At 41.9% G+C, this 27229-nt stretch overlaps 1 protein-coding gene across 1 annotated transcript in view; it reads left to right on the top strand.

Moving 5' to 3' along the window:
- The window catches only part of WDFY3 (WD repeat and FYVE domain containing 3), a 5086165-nt gene that overhangs the window by 3139718 nt on the left and 1919218 nt on the right, over window positions 1-27229 (top strand). The window contains exon 28 of the mRNA XM_044059488.1: window positions 22407-22501. Within this exon, the coding sequence (XP_043915423.1) occupies window positions 22407-22501 (95 nt within the window). The remainder of the gene's footprint in view (window positions 1-22406; window positions 22502-27229) is intronic.

The following is a 27229-nucleotide window of genomic DNA, read 5'->3' as shown; positions in this document are numbered from 1 at the left end:
CTTATGGACATGGAAGCTATTCAAAGAGTTCGTCAGCAAGAACAGGGAGAAGGATTTTACTCAAGACTTTTCTTAGTACCCAGAAAGGACAAAGCCTGGAGACCAATACTGGACCTGTCAATCCTAAATACTTTCCTGGATGTTCCATGATTCAAAATATTAACACTACAGCAACTTCTGCCCATGCTGGGCAAGAAGGCTTGGCTAGTTAGTTTGGACCTCAAGGAGGCATACCTGCATGTCCCAATCAGACAATCTTGCAGAAGATACCTCACATTCATAGCAGGCTCAAAGCATTACCAAATGTTCATCGCGTACAGCAGCTGCAGTAACAGATGGGTTTTTTCTGCGTCAAGCAGTCCCTCGGTCGGCCCGAAAAAAGAGTCTTCATCCGGCGTGGTTCGCTCTAAACTTCTCTTCTGGCGATCAGTATAAGCCAGAGTATATAAAGACACAGATGGTCTTTTGTTCTTCAGTCTTTTTGCGTGGTGCCGAAAGCAGAAGCAGTTGAAGCGCCGGTCGGCCAGCTCCTGATGCAATTAATTGAACCGGAAGTCGAAGTTTTGCTTGCTAAGTTTGAAAATGGAAACTGCTTGGAACCCGGTGATCAAAAGGAAAAAAATGTAAATTGTTTGAAGCAAGCAAATACCGCATAGTTCGCAAATCTCCATCCTTTACCTATGCCCTCTGTTGAACGTCCCAGGCTGTCGGGCTGTAAACTACCTTAGCAAAGCCTTGGCCGCTAAGCAGGCCGGAGTTTTTCACTATTTTTTTGGTAATTGAATTAAATTAAAATGGTCCACCGCTTTGTCGAAAAAAAAAATGAAAAGCGCGACCGCATAGGCCAGCGGTCCCCCCCGCGACACCACGCCAAACAGCTAAAACAGTCTACGGTCCAGTATTCGGTAGCCCTGCGACATGACTTTTGGCGACCTCTACCTCACTCACCCTTTGCGGTGTGTCCTCTGTACTTTCCCAGACTTTGTCCGGCTTCCTTTCCAATGTTGATTTGTTAAATTCTAATGTGTCCAGGCAGACTCCATGGGACAGGTCCACCTCCACCCATGGTGTCTTTAGACCTTCATCTTCTTTTCTACAAGGCCTTTTCCTAAAGGCATCCATGCCAGGCCCTCCACAGGCCAGTCCTGCCGAGGTCCCATGCCTAAAAACAGAAAAATAAAATGGCTGAGGATTTAATTACTCTTATCAGAGGTTCTCAGAGACTCAGACCCTCAGAAGAGAGGAGACTCTTTCTCCCTCTTCTCCATTCTCCATCTTCATCTCATCCATTTTGATGAAATACTCCCCTATAGAGGAACTGAGATGCAGAGATTCAGAACATCATCCTTCCTGTATCCTTTCCCTTTTTTTCTTTTTGAGGATTGGATTTTTTGCTTTGACTTCCATTGGGAAGGCAGGACATTTTCCATTGGAAGGGAAGAGAGGGAAGAAAAGATTTTGAGACAGACACACAGACCAACTTTGAACTGTCTCTACTATTGACTTGATGCTTTATTCCCTTGTTTCAGCACAACTCCTCAACCTCTCTTAAGTCCTTGCCTCTCAACCAACCCTGACTGAGGTAATACACAAACCCTCTTCTCAAGCCATAATTCCAACCCCAAAACCAATGCTGACCCACCATTTCACAAGGCCCAAATGAAGGCCTCCACTGTCAAGAATCCACTTCCTCCAGAAAAAGGACAAAATCTTAGAAAGATTTGCTGAAGAAAGATAAAAGCCACCTAGCCACCTGGGGGCCTAGGCCTTGGGGGTTCCCAAATTGTCAGTTTTATAGTTTAATATCAGTTTCATATGCTAAAATAATACAACCTCAACCTGAGCCCTGAGCAAGGAATAAAATGTCTCAACCTGAGCAACCAGATAGGCAGAGCAAGTGGAATATGACACACTTTACAATGTGGTTATGATGCCCTAGAGACACCAGAAGTGCATGCTGCATCAGTCTCAAGTAGAGACAACTTGCTGCCTGAAACAAAAACTTCCTGGATCATGTGTGCAAAGACTGTGCCTTTGCTCTTACAAGCTGAGTTGTGCGTTTGAACTAATGCTGAGAGGGAAAAACGAATGAAAACTGAAAAAGAAGAAAAACTATCCAAAGCAAAGAAAAAACAGGTCCAACCGCAAAACCAGCTTAAAGAGGTCCACAACAAGCCAAAAAAGGTCCTTTCCAGCCACTGAACAGCCCAGAGGCAGAGGGATACAGACTATTAAGCATAGAGGCCACCAAGCAAGGATCAGCTAGAACAAGGCGGGCAGAGCACAGCCAGGGGGTAAGGACAGTGCACAGCAATACAGGAAGTAAACCCAGTGCTGCCCAACTCATTTGGGTAAACAGCTATCTCATTTGCAGACAATTGGCATTGTCAAAGCTAGCATTAATTTTGGGAGACATTGGGCACATTGTACAACACAACATTCAATGTCAAACATTGTAAAGCAAGGTTTTACATTTTGTACCAAACTCTTCCAAAACAAAGGCAAGACAACAAGACCAAAGCCAGCAGAGCAGACCAAGGTAATTACTCAGGGCAGACAGCAGCTTTTCAAGAAGTAAGACTACCACCTAAGAAGGTCAAGGGAAGTATTCAAGTTTAACAAGGTCAAGGTTTTTACACATTAGACAGGACCAAAATTGGGAAAGGAACATTTTAAGAACACATTTTCTGGGCATCCTCAATGAACACATTTCTACTGGTACAAAAATTCCAAGCCATTCTGGGCACAATCAATTCCAGCCATGGGGGCATTGATTTGGCTAAGGTGACATACCTGCATGTCCCAATCAGACAAAGCTGCTTCTGTAGAAGGTATTTGCAGGTTCAATCCACTTCTTATTCTCTGCATTGCCCTTCACACAAACAACTTTGCCCTTACTTCCTGCCTAAAGTGACAGAGTATTCACAAAGTGACTGCACTCTTGGACTGATACATAATCTCTTCAAGGACTACATTACCTGGGATACATCTGGACGAAAATCACGCAAGCTACATCCAACGGAATATCTGGGAACGACACGGGCACTCAACTCTCTGGGAAAAATCAATAAAGAAAACACAATCAACAAACTCAGAGAAAATAAATATGGCTTACAAAAAGAGAATCCACAACAACCCAACTGGCTTACAAACAAACAGAAACAGACTATCTACTTACTTCAAAATAAAAGCATGCTCAGCAAAAGTAACAACAAGAAAAAAAGCAAAAGCTCTGTGGGATTCAAGTCATGGCACAGTCTTTTCTAATCCCAATAATCCCATGTTTTCTCTAATGGTAAGGAAAAACCTAAGTGGTCTCAAAACACAAGGTCTCAAGCAACTTGGATTCATCAACAAAAACTAGTTATCACAACAACAACCTCAGATTTGCCTCAAGCAAACCAAGCAAACACAGGTGACCAGGGCAAACAGGGCCAAAGCAAAAAGCAAGCCACAAGCAAAGCAAGTTATCACAACAGGCGCCCAAACATTACTGGGCTTTCAAAAGATGAAGGACAGCATAAAGGGGTCAATATTGCAGAAATGCAAACAGTAGGAAAGTAATAGTAAATAAATGCAAACAATGAATCACATGTGCATAACCCTTGTTTCTGGGACCCAGTGTGCATAGACAAACATGGAGACACACATGATACCCTGGTAATGCAGTACTGAAAGGATTACCACTTGACATTGGCAGCAATGACTCTTCTAACTTTCAGAGATGGGACTTGTCAGCCACAGGCTAAGACAAAATCCAAGCAAAAATGCAGCCAGCAGACAATCTTTTGAGGCATCCAGAGGATCATCCATGGAAAATTACATCATCATCCTTTTTTAGACATAGATCCAGAAGAAATCATCCCAATCATCACTTGGAACAGTTTTGTTTCTTCCCATTCCACAGGGACAAAGGCTTGAGAGTTTTTGTTCAGCATCCTTCATCCAAAGGCCTGGAGAGTAGATGCTTCATTCAGCTGGAACAGCAGACGCATTCCCACTGTACCCCCTCCTCTGCCTCCCAAATTGCTCCAGATTGGCAGAGCAACACTGGATGATACTAATTACAGGAGCTCTAACACATACCTCTTCCTGGGTCTGCTCTCTCACTCTCCCTACTTGACTCCTCACATAACAACCACTCTACAGTCTTGCCTCCTGTGCAGGATGTCACAAAACTCTTCACAGTCAGTTGAAAACACTCTCATACTCAAGGAAATCCAAGATGTTTTTACCACAGAAGAAAGGCTCTCTAAGGGAAAAACTTTACTCCATTGAGGTAGGTATTGGCCATCTACTGTGAAAAGCTACACTAAAGAAAGAGAACCTTTTTAAAATTCGCATGCATGCAAGGGCCGAGCTGCTGAGACCACTCTGCTCTTTTTTTCAATTTTTCTCATGCACTGCTGACAGGCTGCAGAATTTCTTTCAGTATAAAACCATTGCCTTTCAATTTCACCACATTTCTAGTTTAATTACACCTCTAAGAATTGGCCTCTCCCCCCAGTGAACCAGACAATACCCAACCTGGGATCTTAAGTACATACTAGAAAAAAACCACCAACCTCCTTTTTGAACCAGCTGCTTGGAACAGAAAAATGCATTTGTCCCTTGTCACTGCCCAGTCTCTTCATTTGACCTCCGCAACTGCCGATTTAAACCTACTTCCTTCAATGTATCCCTTTCCTTTCTTTCCAGCACCTTCACCTTCGTTTCAATCCCCCCAACATCACCCATCATTTATGCCCTTGAGGATTTCCCAGGGGCTCCTTTAAATCATTTTACACACCTTCCTCCTTTTAAAGTCGAAACAAAAACCAGTACAAACCTTACATTCTTTCAAACACCCATAGCAAACACCAACAGAACAAAGTTCTTTAAACAAACAGAACAAGCTAGAACAACTATTTCATGACACAACTTCTTCACAAGAAGGAGAGCTACAGGCCAAGCAGACTATGCTTTCCAACCTCCAAGGGTTTACCAAAGTATGGTTATTCCTATCATGGGAAATCTGTTCTTACAGAGGTCAGTTCATCCTATACCTTATACCACACATACAAGGACAGGCTGCCCACACTCCACCAGCCAAGAGGCTCTGGAGGCAGCCACTGTTGGGCACACCTGTGCCTCATTTTGGACTACCACCTGCCCTTATATCTGGTGAACAAGAGCAGGCTTTGCCATACCTGTTTTGCCACTACCATAGGCCAAGATGTTGAGAGTTTGCCAGGCTTTCCCAGTGCTGTCTTGTGGAACCTACCACCAACCTCGTAGCTCCTACAACCTACCCATACCGTAACAGTTTTGCTCTACCCATTATGTTGAGCTGCACAGCACTACACTATGGCAGTATTATCTACTGCTTGTATATGGGGTAAAGGCATGGGGCCTAACATACACCTTTGCAGTACACCTTTCCCCCCTCCTTGCCCCTTTTGGTTTTGCTATGGGCCCAACAACCTCTATATAACTGCTTGTACTGTTTGTATACACCCATGGGGAACTGGCGTCTGGGGATTTTTGATTATATTACAAGAAAGACCATAGAACATGGATATACCTATGGTTCTGGGGGCAGGCGCCTCACCTGGACAACAAGAACAAGCTGAGTGGAGAAGAACGCTATGTACTCTGTTGAATATACGCCGACTGGTCCTTTCTCTGCACTGCCCTTTGGCTTATCTACTGCGCCCAGGGTCTTCACAAAATGCCTGGCACCAGTAAATGCATTTTGCAGACAAAAAGGAATTCAAATATATCCCTACTTGGACAACTGCCTTATTCAAGCAGAGAGCAAGGACATTCTTCTAAAGCATCTGGCGTTTGTAAAAAGATTACTAACTTGCCTAGGGTGCACAGTAAACAAAAAGAATCAAAACTAGTGCCCTCTCAAGAGATAATATTTCTGGGTGCAAGCTTAAATACAACTGCCCAGATGGCTTATCTCACGCCAGACAAACAAAGGCAACTGACTCATTACTTCCAAATGATGGCAACAAAAACCCAGCTCCCTGCAAGAAAAATTCTGCAGGCCCTGGGCTTCATGGCATCCTGCATTCTACTAATTCCATATGCAAAACTGCATGAGGAAACTACAATGGTATCTAAAAAGTGTTTGGACTCAGCATTGTCACAGCCTGGAGACAATCATAACTTTAATTCCCTGCCTACAACAGGAGTTTCGATGGTGGTCCCAGGCCTGTCACCACAACAAGGGACAGCCTTTCACCTTACCCACAGCCAGGCAGACAATAACGGATGCATCGGATTATGCCTGGGGGGCAAATATGGCAGGAAAATGTATTCAGGGCACGTGGCTCAAGGAACAAATGCATCTTCACATCAGTCAAAAAGAGATGCTAGCTGTACAGAATGCCCTGACAGCTTTCAAGGACCTTCTGCATCCAGGACATCTTTTAATAAAGATGGACAATACCACAGTTATGTGGTACATAAACAAGCAAGGGGGCACAAATTCCTACCCCCTATGCAGACAAGCCATGACTTTGTGGAACACACCACTGACCTATCAAGTACATCTGCAGGCACAATTCCTGCCAGGAACAAAAAATACACTGGCAGACGAACTAAGCATAAATCTCATGGATCCTCACGAATGGAAACTAAATCCACAAGTGTTCAGCATGATAACGAGGAATGGGGATGCCCAGAAATAGATCTATTTGCCTCCCCTCACAATTACCAAATACAGAAATTCTGCACAAGAATTTATCACTCTCGAGCATGGAAAGTGGATGCTCTATCATTCAGCTGGAAAGGCCTGACAGTCTATGCCTTCCCTCTGATGCCTCTTATTACCAAGGTGCTCCTAAAAGTCAGACAAGAAAGGCCAAAAATGATCCTGATTGCCCAGTCTGGCCACGCCAGCACTGGTACCCAATCCTAAAGAGCTTGTCTCAAGGCCCAGCTTGGCTTCTACCTCAAATTCCTCATCTTCTGACTCAACAAGACAATCAGATTCTGCACAGTCAACTCAGAACCTTAAATCTGGCAGCATGGCAGATAATGTAGCCACTCAGACTGCACCTCTCTATAAAGCTGTTATGGATGTCATTTTAGAAGCCAGGAGGCCCAGCACTAGGAAATCTTACACAGAAAAATGGAAGAGATTCTGTGCTTGGAACCAGGCACAAGGGCTCAAACCACTTGTCCCAAATATACCTCAGATTTTACAATACCTAACTGAGATGCTGGACAAAGGCCTATCTTTCTCATCAATTAAAATCCATGCCTCTGCCATTTCAGCTCATTACAATACGGAACCTCCTATTTTTTCACATCCTCTACTACGACAGTACCTCAGAGGGGCAAAAAATATAAGACACCCAAGGAGAGCACCAGTACCAACTTGGGATCTCAATTTTGTTTTAGAAAAACTCACACTGCCTCCTTTTGAACCAGCCAGCACAGCTGATCTAAAATTCTTATCATGGAAAACTGCTCTGCTCCTAGCAATAACTTCAGCAAGAAGAGTCTCAGAGTTACAGGCATTAATGGCTGTGGAACCTTTCATCATTTTTCATCAGGACAGGGTTTCTCTTAGGACAAACCCAACATTCATGCCAAAAGTGGTCTCCACTGTGGCCTTGAACCAAACCATTAATTTACCAACTTTCTACCCAAATCCCCAGAGTAAAGGGGAAAGACTTCTGCATGCTTTGGATATACACAGACAGCTATGATTCTACTTGGACAAAACAAAAGCTTTCAGAAAAACTGAGCAACTGTTTGTAGCATATGCTGCAGGATCACAAGGAAAGCCTATTACAAAGCAGACAGTTTCAAAATGGATAGGGCACTGCATCCGCTTCTGTTATGCACAACATGGCAAATCAGTGCCTAAGGGCATTAGGCCATATTCTACCAGAGCAGCAGCCACTTCAGCAGCTTTTCTCAGAGGAGTACCAACCAAAGACATTTTAGAAGCTGCAACCTGGAGCTCAGTGCACACTTTCACCAAGCACTACCACTTACCACTCTACTCTAAATCCAGAGCAGGCTTTGCCACTGCAGTTCTGCAGGGCCTGGTAGCCTCTCCAATTACAATTTAGACCCAGCCGTCCAACCTCAGCTTTGGGATTCTACCCAAGTGTAATGACTGCAGCAGTGAAACACGATGAACATAGTACAGCTGTGTACCTACCATAAATGTAGATGTTCGAGTGTATTCACTGTTGCAGTCCAGGTTACCCACCCACCATCCCCCTTTTCTTTGCTGGAACTTTTCTGTACTTCTCTATTCTATACAACCTATGTGGTGTATTTACTTGTAGATGAAGGAAATGTTTATAGTAATATATGCTTGTTTTTTTTGGCATAATTTTATCTTTCCAGCCTTCCTATCTGGGGGCACCTGACATCTGGGGCAAGAAAAACTGAAGAAAATGGCGTCGGTTGCATCTTTTATACCCCTGGCGCACTGACGTCAGGGAAGAGGCGACAGCAACCGACGCCAGACCAAGACTTTGGAACTCGAGCCGACTGCGGGTCGTCTGCCAGCAGGATGAACAAGTGTAATGACTGCAACAGTGAATACACTCGAACATCTACATTTATGGCAGGTACACAACAGTACTTTCTCTGCACTTTCCTTTGGCTTATCTACTGCACCTAGGGTATTCACAAAGTGTCTAGCTCCAGCCATTGCATTTTGCAAGCAGAGAAATATTCAAATATACCCATACCTGGACGATTGTCTGATTCAGGCAGAAAGCCAAGACTTGCTATTAAAACATCTGGGATTCATAAAGAAGCTTCTGTCCTCACTGGAGTACACTATAAACAAAAAGAAATCTCACCTAGTACCCTGCCAACAGATTGTATTCCTGGGATCAAGCTTGAACACAACTTCCCAGGTGGCTTTCCTCACTCCAGAGAAACAAGTTTGACAACCTACTTCAAACTATTGGCCACAAAGACCCAGCTATCTACAAGGAAAATTCTGCAAGCCCTGGGGTTCATGGCTTCTTGCACTCTACTAATTTCAAATGCAAGGCTGCATATGAGGAAACTACAATGGTATCTAAAAAGCCTATGGTGCCAACATTCTCAGGACCTGAAATCAATGATTCCTATCATTCCTTGTATAAATACAGAGTTCCTTTGGTGGGCAGAGGCCTGCTACCACAGCAAGGGGCTCCCTTTCACTCTACCTCCTGCCGCCCAAACCCTAACAACAGACGCATCAGACTATGCATAGGGGGGCTCACTTGGCAGGGCAGTGCATTCAGGGCAAATGGAACCCGAGTCAGATGCACCTGCATATCAACCAAAAAGAAATGTTAGCTGTACAGAATTCCCTGACAGCCTTCAAAGACCACATCCTTCCAGGACAATTATTGGTAAAGACAGATAACACCACAGTTATGTGGCACATAAACAAGAAGGGGGGAACCCACTTCTACCCTCTCTGCAGACTAGCCATGGCTCTGTGGAACACAGCCTTGAGCTACCAAGTGCACCTACAAGCTCAGTTCCTGCCAGGCAAGCTAAATTCACTGGCAGATGACCTAAGCAGAAATCTCATGGACCCATACGAATGGAAACTGGAACCAAAAGTATTCAACCTCTTGAGGAACAAATGGGGGACTCCAGAGATAGACCTGTTTGCCTCCCCTCAGAACTGCCAGTTGGACAAATTCTGCACAAGGACTCCCCACAGTCAAGCTTGGAAAATGGATGCCCTGTCCTTTACCTGGGAAAGCTTCTCAGTTTATGCCTTTCCCCCTCTGCCTCTCCTGTCGAAGGTTCTGCCCAAGATCAAACAGGACACACCAAGGACAGTACTGATAGCACCAGACTGGCCATGCCAGCATTGGTACCCCCTCTTGCGCAGTATGATATTGCTGGAGCCATGGCACCTACCTCAGACACCTTCCCTGCTGTCCCAGCAGGCTGGCCAGATTCTGCACCCTCAGCTTCAAACCTTGAACCTTGCAGCCTTGCTAATTCCTTGAGCTTTCCAATAGCATCCCTCAGTAAACAGGTGCTAGATGTCATTTTGAAAGCAAGGAGGCCTAGTACTAGAATATCTTATGCTAAAAAGTGGAAAAGTTACTGTTCCTGGAGCCAGACTCAGGGAATGGGCACAATGGTGCCCACCTTACCTCATATTCTTCAGTACTTAACAGAAATGCTCCACAAGGGCCTATCCTTCTCGTCAATTAAAATTAATTTCTCTGCCATTTCAGCACATTGTAATACTGAACCACCCCTCTTCTCTCACCCCCTGCGAAAGCAATTCCTCAGAGGGGCCAAAAATTTAAGACCCCCCAGGCGAGTCCCTACTCCAGCCTGGGACCTTAACTTTGTATTGGAAAAGGTCACTCTCACTCCATCTGAACCAGCTGCAACTGTAGAGTTGAAATTCCTTTCTTGGAAAACAGCCTTACTTCTAGCCATCACTTCAGCAAGAAGAGTGTCTGAATTACAGGCTCTCATGGCAGTGGAGGCCCTTCATTATCTTCCATGCAGACAGGGTTTCCCTCAGGACCAATCCTTTCTTTATGCCCAAGGTGGTGTCTAGTGTGGCCCTAAGTCAGTCCATTCATTTGCCTGCCTTTTTCCCAAATTCACAAAACAAAGGAGAACGAATACTGCACTCTTTGTACGTGCACAGACAACTTAGATTTTATGTGGACAGGACTAAGCCTCTCAGAAAATCTGAACAGCTGCTAGTTAGTTAGCTTTGCTGCAGGGGCAGAAGGGAAGGCCATTTCAAAGCATACCATTTCTAAATGGATAGCCCATTGCATTCATTTCTGCTATAAGCACCATGGAAAACCTACCCCACAGGAGATAAGATCACATTCGACCAGAGCTGCATCTACCTCTACAGCCTTCCTCAGAGGAGTCCCTACCAGGGACATCCTAGAAGCTGCTACCTGGAGCTCAGTACATACCTTCACCAAGCATTACCACATGCCTATTTTTTCTAAATTCAGAGCTGGTTTTGCCACTGCAGTCTTGCAGGGCTTAATAGCTGGTCCTAATGCTCTCTAACTTCTTCCTCCCTTCCTTTGCTTTGGGAATCAACCCAAATGTAATGACTGCAACAGTGAAACACGAAGAACATAGTAGAGTTGTGTACACCTACCATAAATGCAGATGTTCGAGTGTATTCACTGTTGCAGTCCTGGTTGCCCTCCCTCCAGCCCCCTGACTTCTCTTGCCTCTACCTTTCTTTCTTGTTTGGTGTATTTAAGCTTTCTGGTGTATTTGCTTTTTGATGGAGGTATAACATAACATATAATTGCTTCTCATTGTGGGGGCACCTGACATCTGGAGCAAGAAAACTGATGTAATGGCGTCGGCTGCATGTTTTATACTCCTGACGACCTGACGTCATGGAAGAAGAGACAGCATCTGACGCAGGAATCCAAGACTCTGGTATTCAGGCCGGCTGAGGGCTACCTGCAGGAAGATAACCCAAATGTAATGACTGCAACAGTGAATACACTCGAACATCTACATTTATGGTAAGTGTACACAACTGTACTTTTTCTTTCCCAGCTTCCAAAACAAATGTGAGTATTATCTCCACCTTCTGGATGTTCATAGACAATTACTGTTTTACCCTGACAGAATCAAGTCTTGGCAGGAAGTCAGAACAGCTGTTTGTATCTTTTTCTAATGTAAGGAAAGGGCGAGCCATCACTAAGTCTGCCATTGCCAGATGTTTGAAGGATTGTATTTCCTTTGTATACTTTGAAGAACAGGCTGTTATCAGGCAAAGTCAAGGCTCATTCTATATTGCTATGGCGACTTCTCAGCCCTTTTGATCTTTTGTGTCTGTTGGTGACTTTTGTGCAGCTACAACTTGGTCAAGCTCCTTGTCTTTGTTACTAACTATAAGTTGGACATTACCTCCAGGAACAGAACTGCCTTGGGTCTGCAGTGCTCTGTAATGTCCTTCCATGAAGACCGCCCTAGCGTTGTTCTAGCTGGGGACTTTGTCCCAGAGGTTGAGGAAGAATGACAGTGACAACATCAGATAAAAAAAAAGTTACGTTCTTACCATAGCAATCCATCTGTGTTGTCACTGCATTCATCCTCACCCCTCCCTCCTTCCCCCCTGCCCATGACTGTGAGATTCTAATCGGATGACTTCATGGGAATCACAGTTCCGAGTTGAGCTCCTGATCTTTATGCTTGATCTTATATTTCCTGGTATTTATAAGACTGTCTTTGTCACTGTTAGAGTAATTGTGTTGGTACAGGGTTGCTGCAAACTCGATCTGAAGTTGACTGGGAGAATGAGGGATTATGGGTAGTCTGGGAGGAGCTCGAGTTTCGATTCCTCAGTTTGGAAGATGGCCGAGTCAGATCCTAGACCCACAGGTTGAGTAAGAATGCAGTGACAACAAAGATGGAACATTATGGTAGGAACATAACTTTTTTGATCAGACCATCCACCTGCCGGTCTTTTTCCCTAATTTTTCTAATAAAGTCGAATACTTACTACATCTCTTGGATGCACAGACAGCTGTGTTTCTACCTTCACAGGGCAAAACGCTGCAGGACGTCAAACCAATTGTTCATCTCCTTTTTCTTCCAGAATCCTTGGACTAGGCAGTTTTGAAGGTTACCCTGATCAAATTGATTACTAGTTAAATTTCCTTCTTTTATTCTTGTCAAGGTCTGGAATTGCCTTGTCGCCCTAGAGCCCATTCTACAAGGTCCATGGCCACATCTTCTGCCTTTTCCTTTAGAGCTTCGATTGATGACTTTTGTGCTGCAGCCACTTAGCCAAAGACGCATACCTTTGTGACTCACTATAAATTAGACATTGTCTTCAGGAGCAGGGCTTCCTTTGGGTCAACATTGCTCCAACATATCCTTCCTTGAGCCACCCAAGAGTTACGTAGCTGGGGACTCTGACTAAGTTGCCAGGAGGAATGAAAAGGACGACATCAAATTTATTACTTATGTACTTACTGTAACTTGGCATCTGTGTTGTCCATATTCCTTCCTCTTTACTTTCTCGCCTTACCATACTCCCACTGAATTACTCATGAAGATCCTAGGTATGGGGAATCCTTTGGATCCACCTTGACTTCTCTCTTTTTTTATGTTTATCCTTCTGTCCTGTAAGGCAACAGACTCGATCTGAGTGAGTATGGGATGGTACAGAGCATTGTGGGCAGAGAATAGGATCCAAGTCTGAGAAAATACAGCCAAGTTGGATCAGAGGGTTGGATCCGTAACCCAGTTGTGAGGAAGAATGAAAATAGACAACGCAGATGCCAAGTTATGGTAAGTACATAACTAATAATTTTCTGACAAGTCACTGGGATTGTTTGAGGATTGAAATTACTAAATAATGGCATACATTTGAGTTAGACTTCAAACCCTTCAGAAAATGTATGTTAACACAAGCACTGTTACTGCAGCAACTTTCTAAGTTTATAAGAGCAATATTTAAAATCTCTCATTTTTTTACCCTTTGTCCCACCATTTTGTCAGGCTTTGACCAGATTTCTTGCACTAAGAGGTTGAGAGGTATGGATGCCATTAGCAACCTGAACACCAGTCCACAAGACATGGACAGATGGAAAATACTTCCAGCAGCTTCTGAAGTAAGAAAACCCAATCAAGCCCAGACACAGCCTGCAATGAAAGGGGAAAATTAGCCCATCCTAGAATAAATAAGAACAGCACTAGGGAAAATTTAGTCTGGAAAAGCAGCAGGAACAGATTAGATCATGGCAAATATAATCAGGATGTGTGAATTGGGTAAGAAATGGCTCCAGAGGGTACTCATAGCAGTATGTATAGAAAGGTGTACTCCAGATAACTGGATAATAAGCATTCTAGTGCCAGTCTGCAAGAACATAGGAGACATTAACAACTGTGAGCAGTATAGAGGTATCAAACTGTTGCTGTGTTGTATGAAGTCACCAAAGAGGATGATTGGGAAATGAAAATGCAGAGTAGTCCTCACATTCTTCTTGGATTCAGGTCAGTATAGAGGACAACTGAACCAGTATTTGCAGTTAAGACCGATAGTTGAGAAGAAGCTAGGGATGAATAGAGTCTACTGGCATTTCCTAGGTTTAGAGCAGGTGTATGACAAGGCACTAAGAAAGCTAATTTGGACAGTTCTCTGGTAGTTCAAGTTCCTGGAAACATTGGTAGAATTAGTACAGGCTATGTTCAAAGACCCAATACAGAAGCACAAACAGTGTTTGGACTCGCAGAGGGATTCCCAGTGGGATTGAGTTCTTCAGGGTCCAGCTCTGAAGCCACTGCTGTTCATACTGGTGATGGAGTTCATTAGCAAATAGGTCATAGAGGACAGAGCAACAAAGTTGCTGTGTACAGATGATGTGGAATTACAAGCAGACTCTGAACAAGACCTTCAGCAAATTATAGGGGAATGAAATGCAATACTGAAGGCACTTGAGATGAAGCTGTGTACTGATGAGGCAGTTGTCATAGCAGCAGATGGGGAAGTCAGATTAAGCTGAAAGCTGAGATAAAAGGGAAAATAGTGAAGCTATTTAACAGTTTATGTATCTGTGAGGAGTCGTTGGGGAGAGGGAAAGTGTGAATGAGGAGGCCAAAGCTAGAATCACAGTGGCTGCAGTCAGCTGGCACAGTTTCTGTCAGGGTTAGTGTGTGAAAAACAACTACCAAAGAAACGGAAAAGTAAGGTGTACAAAGCAGTGGTGTGACCAGTACTACTGTATGGTACAGAAACCTGGGCAATGAAGATAATGCTGTTATTGAAGCCTGAGGTGATGGAGATGAAGTGCCTGAGATGGTTGGTAGGATGCACACTTTGGGACAAATTGAGAAATGAGGACATCTGTGCATAAGCCAGAGTAGCTCCGGTTGCAGAGAAGGTCAAAGATAACAGATTACAGTAGTTTGGGTACCTGTGCATGAAGGCAGAATGCAATTTTGTGAAGTATATTTGAGAACAGACAGGAGGAAGGCAAAAGAAATAAGGGTATCCAACAAAGAGATGAATGGAATATGTGAGAGAAGACCTGCGACAGTCGGGCATGACCACTGAAGAAATTAGGAGAGTGGCATTGAACAACGAAAGATAGTGACATGTGATGTGACACCGTTTCCCATGTAAAAAAAAAAAAAAAAATGGGAAAAAGGAGTTTGTTGAGGAGTTTGACAATGATGATGCCTGTCCTTCACTTTGTGGGTTACATGTCTGCCTCATTCTTTCATATGCACAGATGAGGAAGTGGTCATTATAGTTGACTCTAAGGTGCCTGTAGCTGTATTACTGTCATGTACTGACAGTTCTTCGCATGTCTGACATGCACCTCCTAGTCGTCGAATGGTGGACAGTGTCCACCAGTTTTCAAGTGTGTTTTTCTTTCCTGCAAACAAATTCATTCAGGTGCTGACGGTGGATACTTAACTGATGTTGTAGGGAGTCATCTTAGCTCTTTCATGGTACAGTGGAAATAGTCCCCTCTACAGAGTGCATTCTATTCAGCTGATGGGAGCTGTTTGGAGTCATCCTAGCATATACCTATTTGCCACCCAAATTAATATGATTATTTCTTTCATCTGCTTTGTGGAAGATAGCCAGGGAAAGTTTTTGATGGGTGTGTTCTCCATCTCATGGCAGAGAAGGTTTCTGTATGCTTTTTCTGTGATCTTTCTATCTTATTGCAAAGTTCATAGAAGACCAAAACTTAACCGGTGCTGCCACTTTATGAGCAGTGATGTAGATTTAGGCTCTTGAATCCCTGATGATTCAAATAATCATCCTTGTTTTAGGCAAGGAGTCTCCTCACGTTTAGGGTGACATCTGTTTCTGTTTCATAGGAACAACACTAGGCATGTGATCTCGTAGACCTTAACATGCCTAGCCGTATACACCTGCAAACTGACACACTTAAAAGTTTATGCCTCAATGTTTAAGCACCTCTCAAATTAAACAGGACTGTACCTAACAGTCCTGGTGTAAATTTGTGTCTGTCTGTTATGATCACCAAGACTAGCCTAAAAGGTAGTCAAAGTACCTTGACCTTTGTGGTAACAGCCCTTAGACTAGGAATACTTTGACTTGGGAAACTTTGTCTCCTGAGTGAATCTTGTTTATTTGTTGGTGTAGATTTAGGTCCCTAATGCAAGTGTTTGTAGAGGTATGATTTTGCAAAGAAGCAGATCATCAAGTGGGAGTGGTTCTTTCATGGTTTGGAAAGTGAGAGACAAATCACTGCAGAGCATCCTGCAGGCTACTGAGTATAAGGAGAGTTGTGCTTATCTGTTGGGATAGTTGAAGGATTTAAGGCTTTTCATTTTCTTAATAAAATATTACTGGAGCTTTTCTAGTTCAGCAGTATGCTTTGATTCGTACATACCAAAGGGGGCATTGTATTCAGTGATGGATCTGGCAAGGGTACAGTGGCAGGATGACCTTTTTGGTTCTTGAAGATATTCCCTTATAAATTAACTGGGCTATATAGAATGATTTCCTAACTATGTTGGAAGCATGATCTAATGAGAGGAGCTTTGTTCCCACTGAGTGGCGCACAGCAACAGTTATCCCACTCCACAAAGTGGGAGCCACCACTGATCCCAGGAACTATCGACCTATTAGCCTGACGAGCCTGGTCTGCAAGGCCATGGAATGTATCATCATGGAACTCATAAACAAAGACATTGGTAACCTCCAAACTCTGGATCCCACCCAGTTCAGGTTTGTGAAAGGCAGATCATGCCTCCTGAACCTGATCGACTTCTTTGCAGCAGTCACCAAAGCCGTAGATGAGGGTAAGGTGGTTCACACAGCCTATCTTGACCTCGCCAAGGCTTTCGACACCATCCCCCATTCTGGAATTATAGCTAAACTCACTAAACTAGGTATAAATCCCTACATCACAAGATGGGTTGCCAACTGGCCCACTGACAGAACCCACACTGTAAAAGTTGCAGACTCCAAATCTGACTTCAAAGCAGTGACAAGTGGAATACTACAGGGTTCTGTCCTGGGACCTCTCCTGTTTGGTATCTACTTCTCTGAAGTACAGGCTAACACAGAAGGCCTCTGGCTAATGAAGTTCGCAGGATGTGGACATCCTACAGAAGGGCCTCGCTGAGACAGATGCCTGGTGTCAGAGCCATGGCCTCAAGCTCAATGCCAAAAAGTGCAGTGTCATCCCCTTTGGTAAAAACTCTGTACCCATGAACTACCACGTAGGCAACAATCTACTTAACACCGAATGTGTGATGAGACCTTGGGACCCAAGTGGACAGTAGTCTCTCTTTAGATAGTCACATCACCACAGTAGTCAAGGAAGTCCTATGTGGCACACCTCATCATAAAAGGGTTCTCATCCAGGAAAAAAAGAGGTCATTGTTCCCCTCTACTCGACACTCATTAGACCCATTATAGAGTACAAAGCCCCTTTTGGAATGTACCTCACAAAGACATCTGCAGCAGCTGGAAAGGCCAGAGAAGTGCCTCACAAAGAGGATTACTGGGCTCAAACAAATGCCCGGCTCAAAAAACCCCAGCTTTACTCCGTAGCATATCGCCTACTCCGAGATGATCTCTGCCTAACATATAAAGCTGTGTCAAACCCAGAGCTGTTGGACATGCTACACCTAAAGAAATCCCAATCCTCCCTCCAAGATACACGCTCTAGCGACCTAAACCTTGTCACCACAATAAACAGGACATGCTGGAGGGATAGATTCCTGTCCCAGAGACTTCCCATACTCTGGAACAGGCTACCCATCTATGTCAAGCAATGTTCTTCATCAGCACTCTTCAGGAAAAATCTTGATGAGTGGATGGGAAATAGGAAATACACCCTGGGGATCACTTCTGTGTCTCTGCTCGACAGTGGCACAGGAAAATAACCTTCTTTGGTGGCGTAGGCCAGGGAACCTTGTTGGCTAGGCTTACGTAGGCCCTTGGGCCGATAGCCTAGTACCTACCTATGAACCTAATTGTCTACATTAGTGCACACTTCCCTTTCATATGATCATGTCTGTCTGAAGAGGCATATTATTTATAACATATGAGGTGGGAATACTTTTTTTCTTAATGCCACTGTTGCTGCACTTTTTTGTATTTAACTTGAGATCTTTTTCAGATCACCAGGATTGTCCATATTCCTGCCCTTGCTTGTAGCTGTTTAGTTTGTATATGCATGGCTATCAGTGCTCAGCTTGTAGTCAATTTGGAACAACTGACATTTTGAGATACTGAACTGAAAATGTATTTTCTAACTGAAAGTAACAATGTGCATGAAATGAAAAATGTTTGCAATGCAAGATGTGTATGGACATGGATGGTAGGCTTGGGTAACTTTTAATGTGTGTGTGAAGGGAAGGTTAAATGTATTTCAAATGTGATGAACTTAAATGAAAAAAAGAGGTACTGTAAGATACTGCAGGTGGCCAAAAGTATGTTTCTATTGTGCTGCATAAGATAATTTAGTGCATAGGTGAATGCATAAAGAAAAGATGCAGTCAGTGTGGAAAAGCAGGTCATCCAGTTAGTAATGGTTTATCTAAGTGTTGGAAATTTAATGATTTAGGTCATATTTAGAAGGTATTAATACAGGAAAATGACTAGAGGAAAAACACTTTTCAGATAAAACACAGTCTGCGCAAGATAGTGCAACTACAGAATATAGAGGGATGAGGAAGAAATGAATAAGTGATAGTTTAAAGATTTTGTACAGAATACTGAAACAGTAACAGATAAAAAGTACAGATACAAAATGTTTGCTATCCTAAGTGGTGATGAGGGAGAATAAGGGGATATGGAAGAAGAGTGAAAAAGGGAAAAAAATAAAAGTAAAAGTGTGCTTAGGCATAACAGTTGTGATAGAAAGTGAAGAAATAAAAGTAATGGACATAATAGTAGTCACACCAGGAAGACTGGTAGTAGATGATATAAGAAAAAGAAGCAGAGTAGTATCTGATATAAGTAAAAGTGAGATTAGCAAGACTGTGTTTTAAATGTATACAAATTTGACTGAAAGGAAAAAAATGTGAAGGGAGAAAAAAAGTTTGTGGTGGTAAATATGTCAGTAATTATTGTAGGAACTGTAATTTAAGGAAAGAAAAAAGTAAGATAACTCAAGACATAAAAGTTATGAATGTTAATAAATGTGATTTTGAATTAGGAAATAAACTGGACTTAGAGAGGTATATTTAAAGCAGAAATGTATTGTTTTATACTAAATATATGAAAGAAATAATGGAAGGTATGAAGACTGCAGAATTTTCTGATCATAAAGTAATCTGGGTTGTAGTGGGTAATAACGAAAATCTTATAAATAAAAGAAAAGGAATAAAAAGATTGCTAGCTGACTTTTAATGTATTAAAAAGATAAGTCATGGTATGAGCATATGACCATGAGGGAATATTATGGAAACTGGACTTATTGATGGGTTGTATGTAAAAGTATATATTTGTGTTGAAAGAAAAAAAAAGAAAAACGTTCAGAAGTTTTGAATGAGCTTGAAAATTGAAAAAGGAAGTAAAAAGTAAATGTTTAGACAAACATTTTAAAGGAAAAAAAGATTCTCAATGGTTAGGAAAACAGGTTAAAGTAAGGAAAAAAAAATGTGATTTATGAAGAAAAGGGTCTGTTGAATATACCCAAGAAGTTATGAAGTTTGTCTCTGGTATGTACAAAAGGGAAACAGTGCAATACAAAGTATGGAAAGTTATGAAAGTAACAGATGATTTAAAAAAGAATTATTAAAAAAATAAACATAAAGGAATTGCAAGAAATTATAAAGGAAGGAAAACAAAAAGCAACATCAGATCCCGATGGGCTTGGATATAGTTTTATAAAGATATAAGAAGTTAAGAGAGGAGGTAAAAGAAGAATAAAATTGTGAGTAGGTTATACAATTCATATGGAAAACAGTGACAGAAGGTGATATAAAGAATTGGTGGCCAGTAACTTTAGGCAACACATATTACACAGTATTTTTGGAATTTTGCAGAAAGAATTTAGAAGGTGCAGGACAAGGTATTACATGACATTAAAGGTAGAGAAGTAAAATAGGTGTTAAAATTTGTTGAGATTATAAATTTGATACTTAGAAGGAACTGAAGAAAGACTAGTAACTTGATGGTGCAAAAGCTTTTGACAGGGTTAGTCATACGGAAGTGTAAAGAATACTTGAAATATATCTTATAAGTGAAAAATAGTGAAAGTTATAAGAATTCTGGACCAAGGGTGATGGTAAATTGGTGGCTCAGAAAAAGTAAGAAATAGAAAGGGTAGTAAAGCAAGGCTGAATCCTGAGCATGTTCCTACTTATTTTGGTAATAAATGCAATAAAACAAACCTGTGAATATGGGTTAAACATGCAGAGTGAGAGTTGGATAATGAGGCTAAAGTACCAATATGCATGCCATAAGCAGATGACTTGGTTATAGTTGCAAGAAGTTATGGATGAAAGAAGCAGTGGTAAGATTTGAGATAATATTAAAGTAGGAATGAAATTAACAGAGCTAAAACTAAAGGATTTGGTGAAATAAGAAAAGTAAATGGAATGTATTATAATGGAAAATAAATATACTACGAATAAGATTTGATGAGTAAGAAAGAGGCAGTGGAAAGAACAATTGGCAGAAGTAAGGAAATTGGCAGCAATGGTTGAAAAGTTTTACTGTGTCCTTCTTTCATAAGGTATATATGTTAAATAACATTTGTTGGGGATATTAGCACACTGTGGTATTTGTGTTTCCAAGCAATATGGAAAATAGAAAGGATGGTTATTTCTCTTTTATTTAGGGTATAAGATTAAATCCTATGAAAAGTGGTATATGTTAGAAAAAGAAGAATAGGGTTAAATTGAAAAAATATATATGTTGCATACACTGCATTTGTTCTGGATAATGTAAAAAAGTTCACTAAATAGAGAGAAATGTGGCAAAATTTTGAATGTGAGATATAAGGCAATACAGAATAAAGAAAAAGAAAAGCTAGAAATGAAATAATATTATTTATGAAATAAAGTTATATAAAATAGTGACTGGAAAATGTGATATTAGCAGGAATGCATTGAATAGAAATGTAATGGAAAACATAATATATTGATAGAAAGAATTATGGGGAAAAAGAAGCTATATGAAGGAAGGAAACTATTTGAAAATGTTTATGAAGCGAGTTATTTTATGTGGAGGTTATTGCTGAATAAGTTACTTGTAAAAAGCAGTATGAAATGTGAAGTGTTAAAAAAATGATTTTTTTTTATATGAATACAGATGGAATGGATTTGAAAAAAATATATATGGCAATGGTACTACATGGAAATTATGGAAACAAAACAGTGTATATGATGTGTAATTTTGTAAATACTTGAAATATGAATATTTGTATGTAATGTAGATAATTAATATGAAAGATATAAATAAAGCAATCCTTCTTTTACATCCACTTGTGCTCAAACCAACTTGGGCAGATTGGGGCTCGGTTTAACATCTGAACTTAGGCATGGTACATTCAGAAGTGCAGCATCTCCCTTGTGCTGCACTTCATTGTCATTACTGAAAGTTAATCCATCTACCACAGCCTTCTGATCTTCAAGCATGCACTACCCATTGAGCTCCTTAGAGCATCTTAAACAAACATTATTGTTTAGAGTGTGAATGTGGTAATCAGGCCTGCTTAGGTACTTCAGGACTCAGCCTTCTGAACTTTTCCTGTTGTGTTCCCTGGCTGCTTCCATATTGACACACTTACTGCTGGGGATTCGAACCATGTGTAGACCTCCAAAGGCAGGCCCTTGATATTAAATACAAAGGATATGTTTTTACCTTATTAGTTGATCATATTTTGTCACAGATACCAGTTCTGTCATTTCTCTATGCCTGATCAGCCTCTCATTCCAGCTTCTGTTGTTGAAATTTACAGATTTGGCCAAGTATATATTTTTATCACCTTTAAACAGCTTAGGTACCTGATCTTCATTGTTTGTTTTGATTCACTAGAAATGTGCTTGCTCATTGGTTGTGGAGTAACCTTCACAGGCTTAAGGCTTGTGTATGTTCTCCTAGTTTGTTATCTCAAGGTGTACACTGAAGTTTCAAAGGAAAAAAAAAAGATTGGAGTGGAAGATTTACCAGATTGTAGGCTCACCAAGGACTCCCCTCTTAGATTAGCTGAAATGATAACATATTTGGTATGGATCGTCTGCTAATATACTGAGAGAATGAAAAATATGTCTCAAGTTTTTCTTAAGACAGTAAACCTTTAGATAGAACAATTACAGAAAGTGGTCATGGGCTGTTTAACCTAATCCCTAGTGAATAAGTTAAGTCTTGTTTTCATGGTGATCATGTATATTGTTTATGCACTCGTATCATCTTGCCATGACTACAGTATATTTGAAGTACTTTGTTTTTGTTTTCTTTTGAATCCTTAAAGATTTGGCCAGTTTGTCTCCTCCACTTTACCTACATTTGCTGTCTGTGAGAAGTTTGTTGTTATGGAGGCCACTAATGAAGAAAAAATTGATGGTGGTAAGTAAAATAATTATTTCATGTAAGAAATTGGATCAGATATTTCAGTCTCTTGCATTCGGTATCTTTTGAACAGCTTTGTTGAATTATCACTTGTGACACGTGCAAAATTAAATTTATGTAAAAGTAATCAAACCATATTAAGTTCAAATTTACATAAGTTCTACAGAATGTATATTGTGTGTATCATGTAATCAAAACAAATTTACATAAATTGTTCAATTCCTGCCTCCTCCAAAACATTTTTCTCCTTGTATTGTTCCCACAATTTCCATTTTTTCTAGTAATTTTCTCCTACCCTTTTCTACAAAACCCACTTCCTGTTTTTTTATGTCTGTTACATTATTCACTACTTCAAGTACACTTGATTTAGCTTCTGATTTCCATTTTCTAGTAATTGCTTTTTTTGCAGCCAGAAGAATTAAATCTAACAAGGCCTTACTTTGTCTAGACAGTTCAGATTATGTATCCCAACTCAGAAAAAAGAATTTCTTTCATTGCACACATTTGCTCGCACAGTGTTCCTGACAGTGTACTCTGTAGGGAATTTTTAGTCTACTGCCTCATTAACCTTCAAGAGCATATGCTCACAGGTACCTCTTTCTTCCTCATTACATTTCCAGCATTTGCCATCTACCTGAGGAAAAATTCTTTGGAGTTTGCTTTGGGTATAAAAGTATACTAACACTTCCAGGCAAAAATTCCAAATCTTCTATATTTTGTTGCATATTTGGGAGCCAAACATATGTCCTTCCATTGTTTCTTTGTGAACTGTATATCTAGTCTCTCTTCCCAATATTTTCTGGCCTCTTCTAATTGATTCCTATGGTTATTTTGCAATATTCTATATGTCCTACTAATCACCCATTTTTTAACAGCAGCTTCTGTTCCAGATTCAGTTAAAAACTCATCCAGTACACGTCTTTAATTTAGGATTCCAGTATCCCTTTTTCCTTTCTCAATATTTTGATATCAATCCCTGATAGGGAAAGCAACCACTAGTCTGTAATCCAAATGCCTTCTTGGCCTGTTCCCATTTTGTTACCTTTCCCCCTCTAATCATTTGTTCCTAGTGCCTTGGTTCCTTTACCAGTTTCCTCCAGTAAATTCCAGACCCCTCTTGCCTATTCTCTGTACCTCTAATCACAGTCATCCCTATCAGTGGAATCTCCTTTCTCCATTCCCATGTTGCCTTGGTTCTTAGTATACTTTTACTTTATGAATATAATATTCTGACAGTTACTATTCTCCTTAAAGATCTGCATCTAAAGTCTTTTTCTTTCCTTAGTTCTTGAAGTACCCCACTGCTTTTTATGTCTTGAATCCCCCCCCCCGCTTCATCATCATCCCTTTCTACTTTGAATTGTAGTTGTTTTGCATAAGAGCTTTAACAATGTAGCTGTAAAATATCCCTTCACATCAGGTAATCATAAATCACATTATTCCATTGGGAAGATCAACATATCCCATTTTATTCTTGCCCTTCTCCTCTCCCAAATAAAATCCTTCAACTCTTTTTTTAATTACTGTCCATATCTTCTCCTGTGGTTGACAGAAATATGCCTGACCTGTGTATAAAGTTAGAGAGACTAAAAATAATTTACTTCTTGTGTTTTGCTGTCCATATCCATAGGCAACGGCTACTATTTTCTCAGTTTTTGTGTTGTCTTTTGTTTAGTCTCTTCCCACATATCCTTAGTTGCCGTAACGGAATCCTTTTTAGTCCGTATTCCTACCAAATTCATTTTATCATGTCCCCGTAAATATGGATATTGCTGAACCAAATTGTGTATGGGTACAGATTTTCTAACTATACCGTTTGTTTTATCTTCATTCATTTTATATCTCAAAAAGACCAGAACAGTCTCAGAATGTTTCACAAGACTGACCTGTCCTTTTCTGGTACCATCAGGTACAAAATACTATTTGCAAATAATGCCATCTTTTCTTCAACACCATACCAATTTTATCCTTGAATTTCTGAGTCCTTTATTTTCTTTGCCAGAAGTTCTAAATATAATGCATATAACAAAGGAGAAAGAGGATACCCCTGCCTGGTTCCCTTGTTCAGACACAACTTATCAGCGAGAAACCTTTCCACTTTGATACTTGCCACCGATCCCTCACATATCCTTCTAATTAACCTTGTTATTGTGTCAGAAAATGCAGAGCCTTCCATCTTGCTAATCGTAACATTTCAGGTTACTTCATGAAATGCTTTCTCTGCATCAAGACCCACCATTAACAACAGTATTTTCTTACATTCTGCTTCCCTGCGGATCATCATCATTCTGTTAATGTCAGATGTTTGCCTCCCATATACAAATCACATTGGTCTGTGTGTATAAATTTTGGTATCACCTTTGCCATTCGTTAAGCCATTATAGACCTAAACACTTTATGATCATGGTTTAAAATTAAAGTAGGCCTATATGAAGCTGGATCAGAGGTGTCTTTACCATCGTTGGGTATGACAGCCACCACAGCTTTTTTTTTCCCAGGATGTTGGTGCCTCTCCTCTTTTAAAAAATACTGTTAAAGAAAATTTCACAGATCTTTATAACTTTCTTCTCTCCTAGCTTCTAAACTTTCACCAGAATGCCATCTGTTGCTGGAGACTTTCCTCCAGATTGTTTATAAATCACCATTTTTATCTCATCTCCTCCTTTCTTAACTATTGTTGTTGAGCCTCATCTACCTCTAACCTAGACATATTTATGTCTTCCATAAATATTTCAATTTGTGTTTTTTCTTGATTTCCCTACTTCTCTGCTTTGTACAAATTTTCATAAATTTTTTAAATATCTGCAATATGTCTACAAGATCTCTGGTTATTTTTCTTGGTATAGGCTCCCTAGATTTGGCAACAACCCCTTCTAATTTCAGCTGCCTAAGTCTTTGTGCTAAAAAGTGTTTGTGCTCTGGAATTACTATCAAAACACAATTGCTTAACAGGAATCTTTCTATACTCATCTGTATTACCCAGGCACTCCCTTATTTTCTCTTTAGCACTCTGCAGTTGTGCCTCCTCTTGTTGTGTGGCATTCCTCTTATTTTGTAATACATTAACCCTTGTCAGCCTCTAAATAATAAGTCTGAAGTAGTTAACTTCATTTGATCAGCAACCTGTGGGACCTGTGGGTTTCAGATCCGACACGGATCCGCACTGGCAGCATACCAAGCAAAAAGATCAGAGCTCCAAGCTCCTCCCCCTTACCCATACTACACTGCAACCTCCTTCCAATCCTCAGATCTCGTTTGCTGCGGCTTTGCCAAGCACGGGATTCGTCGAGCTCCAGGCAAGTGTAGCAAAATTTTTTACTACCAACTTTCTTTTTTAGTCTAGTTTTCGGGTGTGTGTTTATATTAGTTTTTTTCTTCGGGTGTCCATTCTCCCTAGCTTTTATCTCCCCCTTCACCTTTGGTAGTTGTCCATCCCTTAGTAGGCCCCCTTTTCCCTCCTTCAGGTGTGCATGTGTGTCTAGAGTATGGCCGAAAGTCATAAAGTGACTTTTTCCAAGTGCTCTCAGTGTAGCCATAAGCTGTTGCCAGCAGATGGTCGCACTCAGTGCGTGATCTGCTTGGGGGTTCCGCACCGTTCTTTGGGCTGCCAGATCTGTACAGCCTTCAACCCCCGAGCCTTACGGGATAGGAGGAACAAGCTGATTCTGGCGGGTCTTCTACCTGCGGAATCAGCTTCTTCTCCTTCCCCCTCGATAGCGACAGCCACGGCTGACCAGACAGCCAGCCGTCTTCCCCTGTCTGGGACTCACCCTCCCACCTTGTCTCAGGGAGAAGCCGAACTGGACCCCTCGGCCCCTCCCACTAAAGTTGTCACTTTTCCCTTGAGAGCTTCCAAGCCTTCCTCCCCACGGCTCCATTCGCCACGTTTCTCTCTGGAGCCGGAGGAGGAGACCCGACCAGCCTCAAGGCCATCGTCGCGTTGGCCCTCCCGGCTGGCTTTGGCGGCTTCCTCCAGTTCTACCCGCAGCATCTCGGAGGTAGATATGGACGGGATGATGCGTTGATTCTTGCAAACTCAGCAGCAGATGGAAGTGTTGCTGCCTCCCCCCTCTGGGGGGGAGTTCAGCTCTGCTGTTCACCCCGATAGCTCCTTCTCCAATCCACCACTGGATTTCAGAGTCTTCTGATCCGAGGAGCCCCGGAGTCAGGGGGTCGGCGCCGATGGTTATTGCTACCTTGACGCCGGCCATGCCCTCAGGCTTATAGGATCTGCTTTCGGATCCGAGCTCTCGAAGCCGAGAGTTGGGTATCGGATCAGGGGTGTGTGTGTCTTTGGCTCCTTTGCAGTTGGAGCACACCATGCTCTGGGGTCCGGCCGCTTCGGCTCCGGCACCGATCCCCTCATCGGATCCGAGGGTCCCGGCCACATGTCTTAGAGAGACCGGTTCCCCTTCGGCATTCAACGTGGTGGAGAGGGTTCTCTCTGGAGGATTGAGACCCCTCACTCTTTCCTCAGGGTCCGCCTCTGCTCCCTCGCAGCTCGGTTTGTCCTCCATCATCCAGTCCCCCCAGGGACAGCGTGTGTTGATGACGCCCCAGCCAGTTCCCCTGAAGGAACATGAATCCGTTGGTGAGCCCCCCTCAGACAACCCCCCCGAGGAGGTCCCTCACAAACACCTGTGCAAAAGGAGACACTTGGACTCCCCTGTGTCCCTCACCGAGGATGCCGATTTGGAGGAAGGGTAAGGTTCCCCCAGATCACTC

This window comes from Protopterus annectens, chromosome 17.part0, assembly GCF_019279795.1.
Source record: "Protopterus annectens isolate FY-2018-M chromosome 17.part0, PAN1.0, whole genome shotgun sequence".
Classification (NCBI taxonomy): domain Eukaryota; kingdom Metazoa; phylum Chordata; order Ceratodontiformes; family Protopteridae; genus Protopterus; species Protopterus annectens.
Note: the sequence above shows the minus strand (reverse complement) of the source record. Positions and strands in the feature narration are given on the sequence as shown.